This window comes from Hyperolius riggenbachi, chromosome 11, assembly GCF_040937935.1.
Source record: "Hyperolius riggenbachi isolate aHypRig1 chromosome 11, aHypRig1.pri, whole genome shotgun sequence".
In the NCBI taxonomy this organism is placed as follows: Eukaryota; Metazoa; Chordata; class Amphibia; order Anura; family Hyperoliidae; genus Hyperolius; species Hyperolius riggenbachi.
This window is the reverse complement of record NC_090656.1, coordinates 118,282,992-118,303,219: the sequence shown is the minus strand read 5'-3', so window position 1 is coordinate 118,303,219 and position 20,228 is coordinate 118,282,992. Positions and strand designations below refer to the sequence as shown.

The 20,228-nt window shown below is 40.1% G+C and overlaps 1 protein-coding gene across 1 annotated transcript in view; it reads right to left on the bottom strand.

Moving 5' to 3' along the window:
- The window catches only part of LOC137539091 (hemocytin-like), a 207,839-nt gene that overhangs the window by 176,549 nt on the left and 11,062 nt on the right, over positions 1 to 20,228 (bottom strand). The window contains exons 3-7 of the mRNA XM_068261570.1: positions 11,734 to 11,774; positions 10,658 to 10,786; positions 8,048 to 8,146; positions 5,953 to 6,081; positions 3,030 to 3,128 (exon numbers count right to left, since the gene is read on the bottom strand). Coding sequence (XP_068117671.1) covers positions 3,030 to 3,128; positions 5,953 to 6,081; positions 8,048 to 8,146; positions 10,658 to 10,786; positions 11,734 to 11,774 — 497 coding nt within the window. The remainder of the gene's footprint in view (positions 1 to 3,029; positions 3,129 to 5,952; positions 6,082 to 8,047; positions 8,147 to 10,657; positions 10,787 to 11,733; positions 11,775 to 20,228) is intronic.

Genomic DNA, 20,228 nt, shown 5'->3' with positions numbered 1-20,228 from the left:
CAGCTTTTTTTTTTTTTTTTTTTACACTCTGCGGAATAAAGGTGCACTCGGGGAGGTGGGCACTCGAGTATAAGCCGAGACCCCCACTTTTGGGTCACTTTTTTTGCCTCAAAAACTCGGCTTATACTCAAGGATATACGGTATTTTAACTGACATTTTTTATCGTAACAACCAGCAATTTATACAGGAAACCCATGATGATTAACAAGGTTGCCCAAACTGCACACTGTGTATATACAGTACAGTGGGATGCAAAAGTTTGGGCAACCTTGTTAATTGTCATGATTTTCCTGTATAAATCGTTGGCTGTTACAATAGAAAATGTCAGTTACCGTAAATATATCATATAGGAGACACACAGAGTGATATTTGAAAAGTGAAATAAAGTTTATTGGATTTACAGAAAGTGTGCAATAATTGTTTAAAGAAAATTAGGCAGGTGCATAAATGTGGGCACTGTTGTCATTTTATTGATTCCAAAACCTTTAGAACTAATTATTGGCCTCTGACCTACATACAAAGGTGAATCTTATTATGAGAAAGAGTATTTAAGGGGGTCAATTGTAAGTTTCTCTCCTCTTTTAATTTCCTCTGAAGAGTAGCAACATGGGGGTCTGAAAACAACTCTTAAATGACCTTAAGGACAAAGTTTGTTCACCATAATGGTTTAGGAGAAGGATACAGAAAGCCGTCTCAGAGATTTCAGCTGTCTGTTTCCACAGTTAGGAACATTTTGAGGAAATGGAAGACCAGAGGCTCAGTTCAAGTTAAGGCTCAAAGTGGCAGACCAAGAAAAATCTCTGTTAGACAGAAGCAACAAATGGTGAGAACAGTCAACATACAGACCAGCACCAAAGACCTACAACATCATCTTGCTGCAGATGGAGTCACTGTGCATCGTTGAGCCATTTCGGCACACTTTACACAAGGAGATGCTGTATGCAGAGGACGCCTTTTCTCTGCCCACAGCACAAACAGAGCCGCTTGAGGTATGCTAAAGCACATTTGGACAAGCCAGCTTAATTTCGGAATAAGGTGCTGTGAACTGATGAAACTAAAATTGAGTTATTTTGCATAACAAGGGGTGTTATGCATGGAGGAAAAACAACACAGCATTTCAAGAAAAATACCTGCTACCTACAGTAAAATATGGTGGTATCATGCTGTCAGGCAGTGCGGCCAGTGCAGGGACTGCGAATCTTGCCAAAGTTGAGGGACGCATGGATACCACTCAGTATCAGCAGATTCGGGAGACCAATGTCCAGGAATCGGTGACATAGCTGAAGCTGGGCCGGGCTGGATCTCTCAACAAGACAACAACCCTAAACACTGATCAAAATCTATATAAGGCATTCATGCAGAGAAACAAGTACAATGTTCTGGAATGGCCATCTCCGTCCCCAGACCTAAATATATTTGAAAATCTATGGTGTGAGTTAAAGAGAGCTGTTCATGCTCGGAAGCCATCTAACCTGAATGAACTAGAGCTGTTTGTGAAGAGGAATGGTCCAAAATACCTTTAACCAGAATACAGACTCTCATTGGAACCTAGAGGAAGTGTTTAGAGGCTGTAATTTCTGCAAAAGGAGGATCTACTAAATATTGATTTCATTTCTTTTTTGTGGTGCCCAAATTTATTCACCTGCCTAATTTTGTTTAAACAATTATTGCACACTTTCTGTAAAGCCAATAAACTTCATTTCTCTTCTCAAATATCACTCTGTGTGTCTCCTATATGATATATTTAACTGACATTTTACATCGTAACAACCAACGATTTATACAGGAAAATCATGACAATTAACAACGTTGCCCAAACTTTCGCATCCCACTGTATATTCACTGGTTTGTGGCATGTCTGATTGTAAGATGTTTGCCTGCAATTGTATTGCTAGTTGTTTGCAATTATACTGCTATTTGTATTTATGCTCATGCACCAATTGCAGCATCACTTGTATATATCCTGCACTTGTAAGTAAACCTTCACATTATTTCACTTTTACCTGTGGTTTGGTCTTCAGTAATTCCACAATAAGTGACAATCTGCATTCAATGCAAATCTGTGTGCACTGCACGTTACACTTTGTATTTCTAGGCGCATGTTAAATGTCTTGATACTAACCCGAGGAAGTGGATGAGCACCTGCAAAATGTGTTACCAATAGAAATTTTTGTGCTTGAATGAAAAAAAAAATGTTTGTGCTTGAGTAAAAATATTTTCCAGTCAAGCTGGTGTGAATTCTACTAGAAAGAGAAGAAATTACCGATACCTTTCCTTTTTCTTTCCAATGAACACATTTTAGCTTCCGTAGTTTTATTTATGATTTAGGGTCAGTTTCCACTAGCGCGATGCGATTTCTTTGTGGAAAATGCATAAACAAATTTGTATGCATTTGTATGCAAATTTTCATGCGAATTTGCGTCAGTGCCTGTGTGCTTTTACATTGAGTTTACACAAAAACATATGCAAATTCTCATGGAAAATTTGCACAGTGAAAACGCAATGCAAATTCCTATTAAATACATTACATGTGAATCGAAAGCGGTGTGTGCGGTGTGCAAATTCTTATGGCTCTGCTGTGCAGATTTTTCCTGCACATCAAAATGCTCAGTTTTCCTGTCAAGTGGAAACAGGCCCTTTTACTTGAATTGGTTATCCGAATCTGCATGCAAAAAATGCATGCAAATTTGCGCTAGTGGAAACGAGCCCTAAAGGGTGCCTCCACCACAGTACTATGTATAGTTCAGACCTCAGATTGAATTTTATTCAAAACTTTAAAGATCCCAAGGAGAGTGACCTTCCATATTCCAGTATTAGGCTGTAAAAATGACTGGGAACAGTAAATTTCCCACAGGCTTTATATGGTGGTTGCAGGGATCTGCAACCCACTTTTGTGAGTATAAATAACATTGTAGGTACATCATCCAAATACCTTATAATACTGCACCATAGGACCCCTGATCTTTGTCAAGCATCCACTACAGAAATCTCACCAACACTGTTATGCAGACTAATTAGATGATGCTTACCGGCACAAATACGATACGTCCATCTTTCTCTGTGAAAATACATTGTTTTTGTACACATCGTCCACAACACAAATCAGGATCTTTCACATAATCCTGGCCCTGTAAGAAAACAATCACAATGATGTATGGTGTAATGATTACTACCTTTCTATACACAATGCTACGTGTAAAATTAATTTAGCAGAGCTGAACTCCTTGAAGCTAAAATGAAAACCGCCAAGGGGGATATTAGGTGCAACTTTATATATTTATCCTTGTGGGTTGCCAGTAAAAAACACAACCCACCTTGCAATGAGTTTTGGAATTTCTCTATTACTGGTTACTGGGAAGTTTGGAACACATTGCTTGAATAGATGAACCTCTAATCTCTGCATTGGTACAGAGTTTGGAGATTGACATGGGTGGTGGGGTATGACTAATTCAGGCGTTGTTCATTTTACCACTGGCACAACATCAAGCTGTTTGTTCTGTTTGCAGTAATGTTTCTCCCCATGTCTCAATTACTCATTACTTACCTACATAATGGAATCCTTCTTGCTGACACATAATTTTAACCATGATGCCCAATCCTAATATTTCCTTCTTAATTTTAACTGCTTTCCTGACAAAGCGTATTGCTTTAATTAACCTTGTCCTCCTAACCCTAAGAGATAAATTTAACATCACCATACCATATTCTCTAACACTTCCCCTACTCAAGAACTAACCCTACCGGAATTCACATCTGTTCTACTAATGCCAAAGCTAAGCACTGGGTGGCTGAAATCCTAATAACCTGCACTTTGTCTATTGATGTAAGCCAATCACTGGTTTCCAAATCAAGTACTCCTAGCCAAAATCATAACAGTTAGTGCTTGTTATTCCATTGTCAAACCAAATCCTGGCACCCAAATTAAACAGTCACAGGCAGTGCTGATCATCCAGAGTCTGAATATCCGTGTAACCCGGATATCCAGCCTTTTTTCAGCTATCCGATTCGGATTCCAGATTTCTGTGCAAATCCGGATAGCTATCTGCGGATATTTGGTTGCATACCTGGCTATCCGGCGGATATCCAGATCCGAATACTGTAACTAAGGAGATGACATCATTTAGCCAATCAGATGGCTCCCAGCCTAAACCCTGGCATCCAATCACAGAAAGGAACCCTGGCCAGCCCCCCCTGGTATAATAAGGAGGGTGAGGCGGCGTGGGAGCGATCCATGCGTATGGGGCTGGAGGAAGCCCCAGGTATGTATAAAACCTTTTTTTGATCCTCTCTGGTTCCCTTTAACCCAAAACACAATAGCGGTGTAATTTTTTGGAGGTGTCTGGGCTGAAAACTGCCATGTCCCAGTTGTGCGGTTGGACTTTGGACACAATGTGGGCTGCATGACCGCTGTCTGGAACCTAGTCCTTATGTTAATTGACAGCCATTTATTTTTTGGGGGGGATTTTAAGTCCCTACATCATCAATTAGTGTTTCCCTTTAAAAAATAATGATGCTACATGCCTCATTTACCCAAAAAAATGTTTTTAAAGCAATTTAAAGGCCACTTCCGTTTTTTTCTATCCAGATATCCAAATGTGCCCGGATATCCCAGATACTGGGGTCAGATATCTGATTCGGATTTGGATCAGAAAAGTTTGAAGTTGGATATCCTACCCGGATTGGATATCTCGGATCCAATCCGGATTTACAAAAGTGGTATCCGAGCAGCACTGGTCACAGGCAAAATGATGCTTGTGGCTCATAAACTACCTTGAATTAGGTCACACACTATAAAATAGTGTGGGTGCCCAAATGAGTGACAATTCATCTGATGTGTTGTAGGTAGGAGAGGTGCCACAACTGTAAATGCTCATAATCACTAGATGTATTAGTGGCTTGTCTTGGCTGCTAACAGGTTTGTCTATAAGCAACAGGAATGGAAATACAAGTAAGACTGCCACACATCAAGGACATCCCCACTATCCCCATGATGCACCTCTCTAGGTTTCACCTAACACCCCCTCCCCTCCCCCATTAACAATTCTGGCTAAAACCTCTCCCTGCTGAACTCCCTCCACACATTACATGCAACCACCACCCCCCTCTTCCATAAGAAGTAATGAGTGCTGCTACCTCATTCCACCTTTTCATAGCATGTCTGGCCGACTACCCCTTAACCCTAAAAGCTTTACCTGCTCCAGCGTTGAGTCAGGCCACTCTCCTGTTTACTACAACTGCTTGGTGCAACACACATCCACTCTGTTTGGCTCCTGATGTACAGTATGTCAAGTGGCATCAGAAGCTCTATGGTGCAGAGGTGTGCTGTACAGAGCGGCTGTGGGGAACATCTAAGTGGACCACCAATTCGGCACTAAAGTACAGCTACGCTGCTCTGCTCTGTCAATAAAAGGGAGAAAGGGAGAAAATTGTACTTTCTTCTGTAGAAATTCACAAAAAGCACAAAAATAAAAAAAATTTAGTGCAAAAATTTGCAAAAAAAAATCACAAACTTATTACAAACTTATTTCCGATGGCATTTTAGCTCAAAGTAAAAAGTCTAATTTTGCATTATTTTCAGGAAATTGAATTCAAAAAGTTTATCAGCATTTTCCCTCATCACTGCTCAGCAACTATGTACACTGCAGGGAAAGGGTTAAGCTTTAGGGAGGTGTTTACAATATTGAGAGATTAGCATTAGACATAAGGAAGTAGAAAGGGACTTGTTAAGGTGGCCACTAATGATACCATTTACCAAACGATTGTTTACAAATGATTCTTCATATGAACGAACAATCAGAAATGGACAAAACTTTATGGACAAAACTCTCCTAACCAATCCGATCAGATAAATGAAATCAATCTGAAAATTGAGAACCTAATTTATAAGTTATTAATGTACTTAAATAAATACAAACAAAGCACATTTCGAGTTTCATCAAGTTTTCAACTTACAATACCACATTCGTCTGCACTGTTATGTTCACAAAGGAGATGTGAAATGGTAGGATATAGCTGTCCATTTCCTTTTGAGCATGTATAGGCTGTACAGATATCATCAGGCAAAGTTATAGTATTTTCACCCTAAACAAAAAGAGAAACAAATGAATATACATTTATTGTCCCATACGTTTAAAGACCAATGCCACTATTGTAGTTGTACTATGTAGTTGCCACTACAACTGTAAGCATGTATGAGCATGGATCTTTCTCCAACTTAATTGTGGTCCCCAGGGCCTCTGCAGAGTCTTTGGCAAAGTAGCATCTCAGCTGTCCCAGCGGATGCGCTTCTCTGTCAATCTGTGGCTCTATGTAATCTCCATCTTCATCCACAGCTGGCCATATCATCTTTGTGACCTGTGTTGTGGCATGTTAAAACGTAATAACATGCATCGAGTAAGGACAGGCACCCCTGTGAGGACAAAGACGGGGATCACATGGAGCCATGGACTGATATAGATGCCTGAATATTGGGAAAGGTGAGATGCTACTTTGCTGAAGACTCTGAGGGGGACCTGGGGACCATAGTTAAGTTGTGGGTGACCTGGGGTTGGAGCTTACAGCCAGCTTAGAGTTCTGAGGCAATTTTCCAGGGTGCACCTCTGGTAGTGTCGGCATTGGTTTCAGCCTGATTCATCCTCTAGTTTTAGTCAGCTGAAAACTTTCCACCTCAAGCTGTGTATTCATACTGGAGCTCTATCTGACAGTGGTTGGTGGCTGCATCAGATGTTCTGAGCAAAGTGCTGACAAGACTCTGGCAGCTTACAGCATGAATGCCACCATGGAAGCATGCACCTCACAAGCCTATTAGCTATTAGGCACTCAAAACTCACCTTTTCACTCTGGCCTACCACCCCTCACTAGTGTTCTAAACCCGTAGCTGAACTCTGGTCCCCTACCTTTCATGTCCCTACCTCTCCCTCTAGATTGTAAGCCTTCGGGCAGGGTCCTTATCCTAATGTCTCCTACCTGTTCACGCACCTCCATTATCGTACACCCATCCTATGGATCTGAGATCTGGATCTGCCTAATCTCCAGTGACTGACTAAGCATTACCTTGTACTCATACTGTGCTGCACGATCTGGTTAATGTCCAGCGCTGGGTAATATTTTGGCACTTTATAAATACAATAATAAATACATTAAAAAATACTGCAATATTGCCTATCAGCTCATTTCAAAGGTGAGCATTTCAAGATGATCCATATGGTTTAATCCTTCCACTCTGTTCTTCACACAGAGCACTTATCTTTTAAGTACATTTCAGATCCTCATATGCAGTGACTAATTTGACATGACACTATGCAGCATGGAAGAGGACTTTAGTTACCTGCTAGCTGATACTCTATAACAGTTCAAGTTCAGCCTTTTCTGTTACACTTACCTATGTTCAGATCCAGGTTCCTCCCATGCCATCCATATTACCTACTGCCATCATGAGCGTTCCCTGGGATGGTGTGGATGCTGTCCTTCTGCTCCTTCACTGGACGTGTTCCCCGGGAGCACATGCGTGGTGCTTTCCCCATTAAATGTACCCAATATTGGCAATGGCACTGTGCAAAAGCAGGATTTATTTAAACCCTGACTAAACAGCACTCAGCTCTGTTCACTTATCAGTGTGTTTCTGTTCCCATGCTGTTTTGCCATCCAATCTGATCAGTCCTGTCAGCCTGTCAGCCACCCAGTCAATCCTGTCGGTTGTTGTCAAAATGCTGGTTACCCTGCTAGTATTCAGTCTGTCTCATCAGTTTGTCCTCCCAGCCCTTTCCACAGCTCGTCCTATCAGTTTACTCAGTCAGACCAGACAGTCCAACGTCTCTTATCCTGATTTATCCTAATTATCCTGGCCATTTCTATATTCAGTCTGTTATCCTGTGTCCTGCTAGCCAAGATAGTAATCAGTCATATATATCCCATCCTGCTCTCTCCACACTGTGGCTGTGCTGGATCACTTAACCATGCAGGTGAATGCCTTAATACATCAAGTGCTTTGCACTTTACTTGGCTCCAACAGCCACTTATGGAGAAAAAGCATCTTGTAGTTACTTACCTCAATGGTAAAAACTGTTCCATTAGGCAAAGTAAACACACATGCAATTTGAACACATTCTCCGCAACATTTTTCTGGAAAAAATGTGTAAATTTCACCCTGAAATGTTAAAAGAAAATATACAGAAATATAAGTTAGAAATTGAAGACTACGAAGGATCACACTAGTAGGTACCTAATGCATAATAAAGGATTTAAAGAGGAACTCCAGTGAAAATAGTGTAATAAAAAAAAAGTGCTTCATTTTTACAATAATTATGTATAAATGATTTACTCAGTGTTTGCTCATTATAAAATCTTTCCCCTCCCTGATTTACATTCTGACATTTATTACATGGTGACATTTTTACTGTGGGCAGGTTATGTAGCTGCTCCTAGCTGTTTTGGCCGTTGGAGACAGCTGTAAACAGCTATTTCCTGTCTATGAACCTTGTTACATTGTGGCAAACTGTCAAAAGTACCGCGGTACTCAGAGCTTCTTGTGGGAGGGGTTTCACCACAATATCCGTCATACAGTGCCCCCTGACGGTCTGTTTGTGAAAAGGAATAGATTTCTCATGTAAAAGGGGTATCAGCTACTGATTGGGATAAAGTTCAATTCTTGGTCGGAGTTTCTCTTTAAATAATATTCAAAAATGGAGGTAATCACTTGTGCATACCACCAACATCCCTTTAAAGGTAAGCAAACACTTTTCTCCATTTTTTTTTTTTTTTTTTTTTTTTTTTTTTTTTTTAATCCTGTTATCATACACTGTGCACCTCCCAGTCTTTTTTATATTCTGCCACCTCTGTTGGGTAGCTTGATGTTTCATGGACTTTTACTAATCAAAATCTTTGTTTCGGGGGTAACTAACCTGGAGTGGATTCACTTTGTGAATTGCTTAGTTTTAACATTAGGATGCAAATAACATTTTTTGAGAAAATCCCATTTGTCATGTGGGAGACTTACTATATACAGAAGAGCCCAATCCAGTTTTACGTGATGAATGATTTGCTCCTTTTCCTTGCATAGTTTGAAAATGAATGGCTGATTCAGTTTTAAAATGAGTCTTTCCAAACCTATTTAGTAAGGAGTTCTTTAGGCAAGACTCCCTAACACTGCTAAAGCCTACTGAGTGCGCTCTAGTGGTTGCCTCGCAAGCGCTTTGAGTCCGACAGGAGAAAGGCGCTATACAAATACTGGAATTATTATTATTAGAAAAAGAACAAGTGGCACTGCAGCATATTTGGATCCATAGAGTCCTATTTCTTCCAGCTAAATGGCATAAAAACCCACAGGGTTAAAGAGGAATCAAAAACAGTGGGGTGTGGGCAGGTGGGTGCCTGACAAAAAAACCCAAACATCAGCACATTGGATCCAAATATGCTGTAGTGCCACTCATTCCTTTTCTACTGATGTACTCAATGCCTGCTGTGGGCTGAGCATGCTTGCTGAAGGATTCCATGGATGCACCTGGTATGACCTATCAGATTTACAACTTCAATTCTGATCATCCAACTACTGTAATTGTGCTGACTTTCCTAATCTATGGTTCAAATTGTAACTGGTCCAAAAAATATGGTGCATGTAAATTGACGTGGCTGGATAACATTACACATAACCCATGGTGTTTGTCTGGATGTTGCTAAATAGGAGGACACATAGGGCCCAAACCAATTCACTTTTCTCCTAAGTTCTCTACTATAAGATAATATTTTCTTCTTCTGTTTAAAATAACTTTTCCACTCTGCAGTTGAAAAAGTACCAAAAGTATTTTCAAGCTACCTGGTGGCTTAAAGGAAGCATCAGCCATAATATGCTTCCTTCTGATCTACTTACCTGGGGCTTCCTCCAACCCCTTGCCACCGATACGTCAAGCGCCGCAGCTCCGCTCCCAGCTGCTGGCCCTGGGTCCATGCCGGTGCTGAGGCCGACCTTGAGGTGGTCCTCTACTGCGAGTGCGCGAGCACCGCTGTCAATCAAGTCCATGTTGTCCGGAGTATACTGCGCAGGCGCAGAACTACAGCAATTAAAAACATAATATGCACACAATTATCAGCACAATATTTCTGATGTCCAGATATGCTCAACATTTTCTTCACACTATGCTGTCTGCCAGTTGAGCTTTGTTCCTGCCCATCTCATGAATATAAATGCAGTCCATTCTTGAGGGGCCCTTGCTAAATATCACAGCTGATGGACATTATGTAATACTGCAGCCCTAACATCCGTATTTCAAGACCATTTCTCCGAAAGAGGTCCCAGGAGTTGGACCAGGAAAGATCTGTCTTGTCTGATTAACAGGAAGTAAACATTGTTTGACATACTAGTTACATATCTGACAGTCAGTTAACAAAATAATGGCCAATACAGTGAGGGCTTTATGGTGAATTCAAAGCACTGTATATGGACATACAGTTCATTCAATGATTTTTCATGTCTGACTTTAGATGGTTTTTAATATTGCCAAATACAGAGAAATAAGTACAAAGTTATTTTTTTAGGAATAGTTTGAGCCAGTTATCATGCTTTAAATCTGTCTACAAATATAATCTAAATCAAAATATATTTGTAGACATGTATTCAATTAACATTCTGTTTCGAAGTATTAGTATTTACGTCTCTACTTACCACATCACATGCAAAATTGCAGACAAACGGTTGGCATATCACTTGGTGGAGCTGTGTGGAGCTGTCAATCATATCTGAGCATGTGCATTCCTCACAGCTACCTGGAGGAGCAGGAACTGGAGAGCCAGGCTGTACATAAACAGCAGAAAAAAAAAGGAAAAATGCAACAGTCCACACTGGCAATTCATATCAGTTCAAATTCATCATAAATCGTTATTTCTCTCAAGTTTTTGTGTGTGCATACTTTTATATGCTTTAAAGAAAATCTGTAACTAAAAAAAAGTTCCCCTGGGAGGTACTCACCTCGGGTGCGGGAAGCCTCCGGATCCTATCGAGGCTTTCCCCATTCTTCTGTGTCACACAGCGCCAGCGATAAAGCTCCCCGAACAGTGGGGATGTAAATATTTACCTTCCCGACTCCAGCGCAGGCGCAGTATCGGCTCTCCGCTCGGAGATAGGTGGAAATAGCCAATCTCTGTCGGTCCACTCTACTGCGCAGGCGCAAAATCTCCTCGTCTGCGTAGTAGAGCGGACCCATCAGAGATAGGCTATTTCCGCCTATTTCCAAGCGTAGAGCCGCAACAGCTCTCCCGCTGGAGCCAGAAAAGGTAAATACTGCACAGCCTGCCAAATTGTCGGCTGTGCGTTCCGTGGGCTGCAGCGAGACCACCGTGGGACACAGGAGGACGGGGAAGCCTCAATAGGATCCAGAGGCTTCCCCCTAACGAGGTGAGCGCTCCCCCAGGGGAACTTTTTTTCGTTACAGTCTCTTTAAGTAAATGTTAACTGACAGGGTATATGTATACAAGACCTGGGGCCATATACAATTCAGTTTTTCTCCTGAGTTTTCTCCTAGGAGATAATTGTTCATGTTCTATTTAAACAAATGTTCCAACCTTTGCAATTGGAAAAGTAACAAAAAATAGGTTAAAAAGTGCCATCAAAATTATTTTAAGTATTTTCTTGCTTTCTGGTGATTTAAAAGGCATTTTATTGACAAGTTTTAAAATATCACCTAGGAGAAAACTCAGGAGAAAAAGTGAATTGCATATGGGCCTTAATGTCTAAAAACATACCTGGTATTCTGTCCCATCCTTAACACACACCGGCTTTGGCACTGTGAACAAAAACAGATCAATGTGGTAAGTGATTTGTGTATATAACATTCTCAACTTTTTTAACCCACTTTTGTAGCAATATATGAATTCTCTTTGTTTATCACACCAGTTTCCACGGTGATGCATTGTTTGACTTAAAAACTCTTATGTTTAGTTCAATTTTAAGCATTATTTTCTTTCGGGACAAATATTGATTTCACTTGGCAACCATTAGTAATACTGGAGCTGAAATTTTTTTGTGTGTGTTTTTCTGAGAAAAAAAAATAGTTGAAATTTTAAGAAAATATTATTTTAAATAAAATATACTTTCAGTAGCTTTTAACTTTTACAGCATAATGTGCAGGGCTGGTTTTAGACTCTTCGCTGCCTGAGGCAAACTTGGAGGATGCAACCCCCCCCGCCTCCCCGTTCATTTGGAACAATCGCACAGCACCCCAACATTTTCACCCTCAGTATAGGTGGGTAGGTAGCCAGGTATAGGTGCCTGAGGAGGCGGCGTTACCTGGTGTCATGGGCAGAACGGCCCTGATAATGCCTTTAAAATGGATTCTCATGGACAGTATCTCAGTATACAAAAGTGAGTACACCTCTCATATTGTTGAGAATATTTTATTATGTCTTTTCATGTGACAAAACTGAAGACACTTTGATACATTGGCCTCAATTCACTAAGCTTATCTCCTGTCTTTAATAATGTTTCTGAGCTGTTTCTAGTGTTATCGCCATGGTGATAAGGCATGTAGTAAACTTAACTTTCCTGTATTTAAGTTAAGGAGAGATCTCTAAAGTTAAAATTTCAATAACCACAGAATTCTAAAGTTAAAGACATGCTGTTAATTAACTGCATGTGAAAATAACTACAGAGGAGGTAACTTAAAGGGAATCAGAGACGAAGCACCCTCATGTATTTTACCATACATATCACTGATAACATTAGAGCGAACACCTACCCTGCTCTTGCTTCTTATCGGCCCTGATAAAATCCCCGACTGAGCATTCAGTCTGTGGTGGCTGGATGGTGTAATGGTTAAGGGCTCTGCCTCTGACACAGGAGACCAGGGTTGGAATCTTGGCTCTGCCTGTTCAGTAAGCCAGCACCTATTCAGTAGGAGACCTTTGGCAAGTCTCCCTAACACTGCTACTGCCTATAGAGCGCGCCCTAGTGGCTGATGCTCTGGCGCTTTGAGTCCGCCAGGAGAAAAGCGCGATATAAGTGTTATTTGTCTTGTCTTGTCTTGTGGCTTTGCTCAGGAATCTTTATAGCTGAGTCATTATAGCAGAGCCACAAGGGGGCAGACTTGGGCTTGAAGACACCAGAGAAGACAGACTCAGCTATAAAGATTCCTGAGCAAAGCCAGACTAAATGCTCAGTCGGGGATTTTATCAGGGCTGATAAGAAGCAAGCTGAACAGTGAAGAAAGAAACCGAGAGCAAGGTAGGTGTTTTCTCTAATGTTTCCGCTGCTATATATATGGTAAAATACTTGAGGGTGCTTCTTCTCTGGTTTACTATAAGAACAGAAATGATAAGATAACTCTCACTGTGAAAACTTACCTCTACACCTTATTAAGGCAAGATCGATGTGTGGTGGTAAGTTTTCTCTTGCCTTATTATCTCCAGCATGATCTTAGTGAATTGAGGCCAATGTAAAGTTGTCAGTGCGCAGCCTGTATAACAGTGTCAATTTATTGTCCCATCAAAATAACACATAGCCATTAATGTCTAAACCACTGGCAACAAAAGTGAGTACACCCCTAAGTAAAGAATGCCAAATTTCTGCCCAATTAGACATTTCCCTTTCCAGAGTAATGTTACTTATTAGTGTTATAAGTTCTCAGGTGTGATTGGGGAGCAGGTGTGTTAAAAATAAACCCTGTTGCTGTTATATTTATTGGTGTGCCCACCAGTGGAGTGCACTGTGCATTTCATTGATTCTCCTCCTGCTGTTGCTGATAGCAGTGTCCCCACTGTCAGAGCGCACTGCCAAGTAGAAAAATAAACCTGCTGCTGTTTAATGTGTAATGTTTAGTGGTGTTTCCATCATTACAGTGCACTGCACAGTTTTGATTGATTCTCCTCCTGCTGTTGCTTACAGCAGTGTTCCCATTGTCAAAGTGCACTGCTAAAAAAAACAAAAAACCTGCTGCTCTTGTTATGCTTAGCAGTGTTCTGACCATTAGGCTGTACTGCACATTTTGTTTGATTCTTCTGTTGCTAATAACAGAACTTCCACTGTCAAAGTGCACTGTCAAAAAAACATGCCCTGTTGCTGTTTTGTTTATTGGTGTTCCCACCATTATGGTGCATCAAACAATTTGATTGATTCTCCTCCTGGTTTTTGCTCATTGCAGTGCTCCCACTGACAGGGTGCACTGCACATTTCACTGATTCTTTTCCTGATGTTGCTGATACCAGTGTCCCCACTGTCAGGGTGTACTGCCAAATACAAAAATAACCTGCTAGTGTTGTTATGTTTAATGGTGTGCCCTCTGTTATGGTGCACTGCAAGTTTTGATTGATTCTACTCCTTCTGTTGCTGATAGCATTGTTCCCATTGTCAGGGTGTACTGCCGAATACAAAAATAACCTGCTGCTGTTGTTGTGTTTAGGTGTGTTCCCTCCATTAGGTTGCACTGCATGTTTTGATTGATTGTGATCCTTCTGTTGCTGATAGCAGTGTTCCCACTGTCAGGGTGCGCTGCACATTTTGATTAATTCTCCTTGTTCTGTTGCTGATAGCAGAATCCCCACTGTCAGAGTGCACTGTCAAAAAACGTAAACTTTGCTGCTGTTATGTTTATTGGTGTTCCCACCGTTAGGGTGCATCGTTCATTTTGATTGATTCTTCTCCTGCTTTTTGCTTATAGCAGTGGCCCCAATGTCAGGGTGCACTGCCAGAAATAACCTGCTGCTGTTATGTTTAGTAGTGTTCTCACCATTAGGGTGCACTGCACGTTTTGATTGAGTCTCCTCCTTCTGTTGCTGATAGCAGGGTTCCCACCATCACTGCACATTTCATTGATTATTCAGGCGTAGCAAATGGAAGATTATATCCAAGGATGTCATCATCTTTGATCGTTAGGATCGGCTGACAACTATTTGTCACGTGTGGGTTGTACCTGTGGTGGAGGAGGGCCAGTTTTTTGACACTTACACCAACTTTTTGCATAGGCACATATTCCGGGCGATCATAGCAGTGCAGCACAAAACGTGCTTCATATGTCAAAAGGCCCCTGCAGCAACTCGGTAGTTCCTGGCCAGGAATCATGTGTTTTTAAATGTGTCAGTTTTTAACTAGTGTTTAGTGCAATGGATATTTTTGCAAGAGGCAATTGAATGTTTTTAGTTTATATGCTTGAGACAGCTGGTCCTATTGTAGTAGTTGTTGTATTCTTGGTTATTCTCCTGCTTTTGCTAATAGCAGTGTTCCCACTGTCAAAGTTCACTGCCAAAAAAAAAAAAAAAACCTGCTGCTGTTTTGATTGATTCTCCTTCTTTTTGTAGCAACATTTCCACTGTCAGAGTGCATTGCCAAAAAAGATAAACAAAACAAAAAACCTGCTGCTGCTGCTGTTATGTTTAACATTGTTCCAACCATTAGGTGTCACTGCACACAGGGGCGTAGCAATAGCCATAGCAGTCATAGCAGCTGCATAGGTGGACCAAGGTGGCTAGTATATGTATTCACCATTTACTTTCTTGTGTTTCTTCACATTCTCACTTTGTCTCAATGCTCATGAACTACGTGCAGTGCTCATTGCATGAGAATGTATATTGCCCATTTAACTCATATCCATAGGGTAGGGGTGAGTGGTATTGCTTAAAGAGAAATCGTGACCAAGAATTGAACTTCATCCCAATCAGTAGCTGATCCCCCCCTTTTACATGAGAAATCTATTCCTTTTCACAAACAGATCATCAGGGGGCTCTGTATGGCTGATATTGTGGTGAAACCCCTCCCACAGGAAATGGTGAGGACCATGGTCCTGGCAGTTTCCAATCTCTGAACCTCATTGCATTGTGGGAAATAGCTGTTTACAGCTGTTTCCAACTGCCAAAAAAGCAAGCAGCATCTACTTCCAGTGACATCACCTGCAGCAGTAAAAATGTCACCATATGATAAATGTCAGAATGTAAATCAGGGCGAGGAAAGATTTTATATTGGCAAACACTGAATAAATCATTTATAGATAATTATTGTAAAAATGAAGCACTTTTTTATTACATTATTTTCACTGGAGTTCCTCTTTAAAAAGAGGAACCATCGCGAAAATCTTAAAATTTAAAACACATACAAATAAGAAGTGAATTTCTTCCAGAGTAAAATGAGCCATAAATTACCTTTCTCCTATATTGCTGTCACTTACAGTAGCTAGTGGAAATCTGACATTACTGACAGTTTTTGGGCTAGTCCATCTCTCTATAGGGGATTCTCAGCATGGCCTTTATTCTTTATAAAGACATTCTCTGAAAATGATTTATACAAAGATGCTGGCCAGCCTCCCTGCTCGCTGCACACTATTTTGGCAGTTGGACGGAGCAACTGCCATTCACTAAGTGCGTTAAAAAATAAAGAAAACCCTGAGAACCCCCTATGAAAAGATGGGCTAGTCCAAAATCTGTCGGATTTCTACTATTTACTGTAAGTGACAGCAAAACAATTCCAGATAATCTTTAAGACAAGCGATCTGTATCTGCTTGTCTTAAAGATTATCTGGAATTTTTGTCATTGATTCCACCTAGGATCAAACAAGTGAATCCACTCTACACTTTGAAGAGAACTACCTAACATATCTGAGGGATCCTATTTTTATTTTTATTTTTTATTTCATAATTTTTACATTTTTAATCTGTTCTAATTTATAGATGTTTCTGCTGCAGCAGGGCAGTGGGTATGATGGAAGTGTGTGTGTGAATGTGTTTTGCAGTTCATCCAAACTACTAATTATATCCATGCTACAGATTTGTCTACATACATCCAATTTGTCATATTTTATTGGCTGATTAAAATTTATATTGCATTTTTCACTAGCGCTGACCTAGTATTGTTATTTTGATTCTAACTTATTGGAGTGGGGTATTGGGATCACCCCACTCTAGGCTTAGCAGCTGACAGATCAATAGGCGCAACACTGTACATTGAGTTTCTTGCCCAGATACCTGCCCCCTTCACAGGTAAAATGATTATACGGGTACATAGTACCCATTACCCATTTCCACAAAGGGTTGAAAAGAAACACAACCAAAAGAAAAGTATTTTAATCTTCTAAATTAACCATAAATACTTACTTGTAAAAAATGTTCCCACTCCAATATCCTCAGAAATGTCTCATGGCAATATCCTCAGTGACCTTGATTGAAGATCTCCGCGCACCTGCCGCCACACATGCCACTCCCCACCGGAGCTCTAGATATACTAGGTATAGCATCTTTAAATTTCCCTCCAAGGCTTCCCTTTGGTCTATTAACAGACCAATGGGAATCTGGAGGATTCTCATTGGCCTGTTAACCTCCGTGGCATTATAATTATTTCCAGATTTAGTGTCTAAAAGCTGTACAATTTTTTTACAAGATTTTAGACCCTAAAACAAGAAAATAATGTACCACAGAAAGATCTGCACAGCTCCTGCATATAACTCACTCATGCATGGGATTAACGTCCTGAGCTGCGGATTTCTGTCCCAAGCATGACTTGGGTTTACCACTAAGGAGGTTAATAGGTTAATGGGGAGCCCTGGAGGTAAATTTAAAGATGTTTTGGACTCTAGCTATGCTAAGTATAGCTAGAACTCCATCCCTGCGGGGTTCCTGCTCTCCTCCCTGCCCACTGCACCTTTCACACCCACTCACACCGGCACCCTGGAGCACTCCCAGCAGCCTGATATTAGGGTGCTTTTTTTTTTCTTCTTATCCTATTTTACTTTTTTGTTCTATTTTAATGGAAAAGTAAGGTCTTAGGCTTATTAGCAGGTTGCCTGTGACTTTAAATGCCACTTATTTTTAATTTGAGTCCTGAGAAACTAGCAAAAGAATTTACAAGATTTAACAAATTTGGGAGCGAAAAATGTTGTGAAGTTAAAGTTAAAAGGCGGCCATCAGCAAACTGAATGGCTTTATATACTTTTTTCCCCCCTACACAAGAGTTTTAATGGCTGTAAATAGTCTATTATATATGGCCATATTTGGCATGCTTGAAAAAAGGGCGCCAAGAAAATAGGGCTCAGCTGGATAATGAAATGGCGCCATCGGATAATGAAATCTCAATAATGATAAACATCGATAACAAAATTGGTTAATGCAAAATACTGTTTAAAAAACATGTGAGTTGATAATGAAAATATATTAACGTTAAAAATTGCAACGTAATTCAACAATACAGCTTAACCCAACCCTACTCTCACACAGAATCCTCCCCTGGTGGTGCCTAACCCTAATGATCCCTCCTGTGGTGCCTAACCCTAACCACCCCCCTGGTGGTGCTACCCTAACCACTCCTCCTGCAGAAACACCCTTTTACACATATAAATGACACTATCTTTGATAACGTAAAGTCTGTACATAAGAACAAAATAATATGACAAAAACTATAATGTTGCAAGCTTCTAAAATGATAACATACTTCAAAAACATTAATGTTCTAATGTTGTTAATGATATTTATCGGGCACTCTTTTTTTCTGCTTTTTTGCCGTATTAACGATAATTGCATTAGAGTCTATGCTGGCGCCCTTTTTGTCCACTACCTGCCAACGCCCTTTTTCCTGCTACACATAGTTGACTGATTTCTTTTTTTGCTGTGTTATTTAGGATAGTGGGATTTTATCTAATATGTTATTTAACTTTTAAAAAAACAAACAAACAAGCTTTAGCTTGTTGAAGAGGTTACTACAAAACTTTTATAGATGCTGCTTGGGTTTGTGTAAATTAATATTGCCAAAAAGTTTATTTCTGTAATGCAATGCAAAAAGTGAAACTCATATATTAGATAGATTTATTACATGCAGGTTGATATATTTCAAGCATTTTTTTTTTTAAATCTACTTGTTTGTGGCTTATAACTAATGAAAACCTAAGATTTAGTCATTTTGAAAATGAGAATATCTTGAAAAAGTTGAGTATTGTGAACTCATGGTGTCTTATTTCAGAAAGCTAATTAACCCAAAACACCTGAAAAGGTGTCCCGAGCCTTTAAACAGTTTTGAGTAAAATTGGGCCCTGTTCAAAAATGATCATGGGGCCCTTTACAATTTCACACTGAAAACTTAAAGTCGCCACCTGTACAGTACCTAACTTGTATAGCACACAAGGAGCTTGGGGCCCTGGGCACTTTCTCATTAGGACAAAAAGGGAAAGGGGAATAGGGTGGTTTAATAGGATGGTTTAACCTTATGGTCAATGCCAAAATGTAGCAATAAGGCCTCTTGCACACTGCAAGTGATTCCGATTCCGATTCCGATTCCGCTTTTTAATCAGTTTTTACATCCGATCCAGATTCCGATTTGCAGTTTGCTCCCTGCACGCTGCAAATCAGAATCTGAATCGGATGTAAAAACTGATTAAAAAGCGGAATCTGAATCGGAATCACTTGCAGTGTGCAAGAGGCCTTAGAGTGTAAAAGATGGTGCCCTTGAACAATTAAACTATGTTAAAAATGGTAAGTTCAGACACTAACCTCATAAAAGTCGGATTCTGGATTTAGAATACGAATATTTTTGGCATATAAAAAACACGACTTGTGGGTTGTCTGGCCCACTTCCTCAGGCATTGTGACAAAATGGTTAGTGTCTCATTTTTCAGCGTAGAGTTGAGATAGAATTTTTGCATTTTACTACGCTTGTGGAAATATTTTGATCAAATCTGGGTTTAAATGCAAAGTTGGTGCCCCCACTTAAAATAAAGGATGTGCATTTTATGAAACAAATGCATTTACCCTCTTGGGCCCCAAGTGCAGCTGGTAATTCTTCTTGGTCTCCAAGTGCAGCCATTAACTTTGCTGGTTAGACTTACTGTATACTTGAGTCAATAAAAAATTCCAGCTAAAGAGGGTTGAATATTGTAGTCGACTTATACACGAGGTCGACTTGTATTCAAGTATATACTGTACCATAATTGCATGTACAAATGTAGAAAAGGACACTCTAGAGGAAGGCATGGATTTACATTGTACACTCTTTGATAATGTAATGATTAAACAGGATTACAAATGTAACCCACACTGGGATTATTTGTATTGGGAATTGATCTTCCGAAAGGATCCATTACCTCTTTAGGGTTTTTTCTTTCTGATGAGAAAACAAATATATTGTATCTAATACTTTTTTTAAAGTGTGTCTGCAGTATGGATATCATGTCTGGGTCATATTATAGGTTACCAGATAGGATTTACGACTCTTCAGGTGTCTAATAATAATTCCTCAGATGCGATCATTCAATCAGATTTATGGGATCATAAGT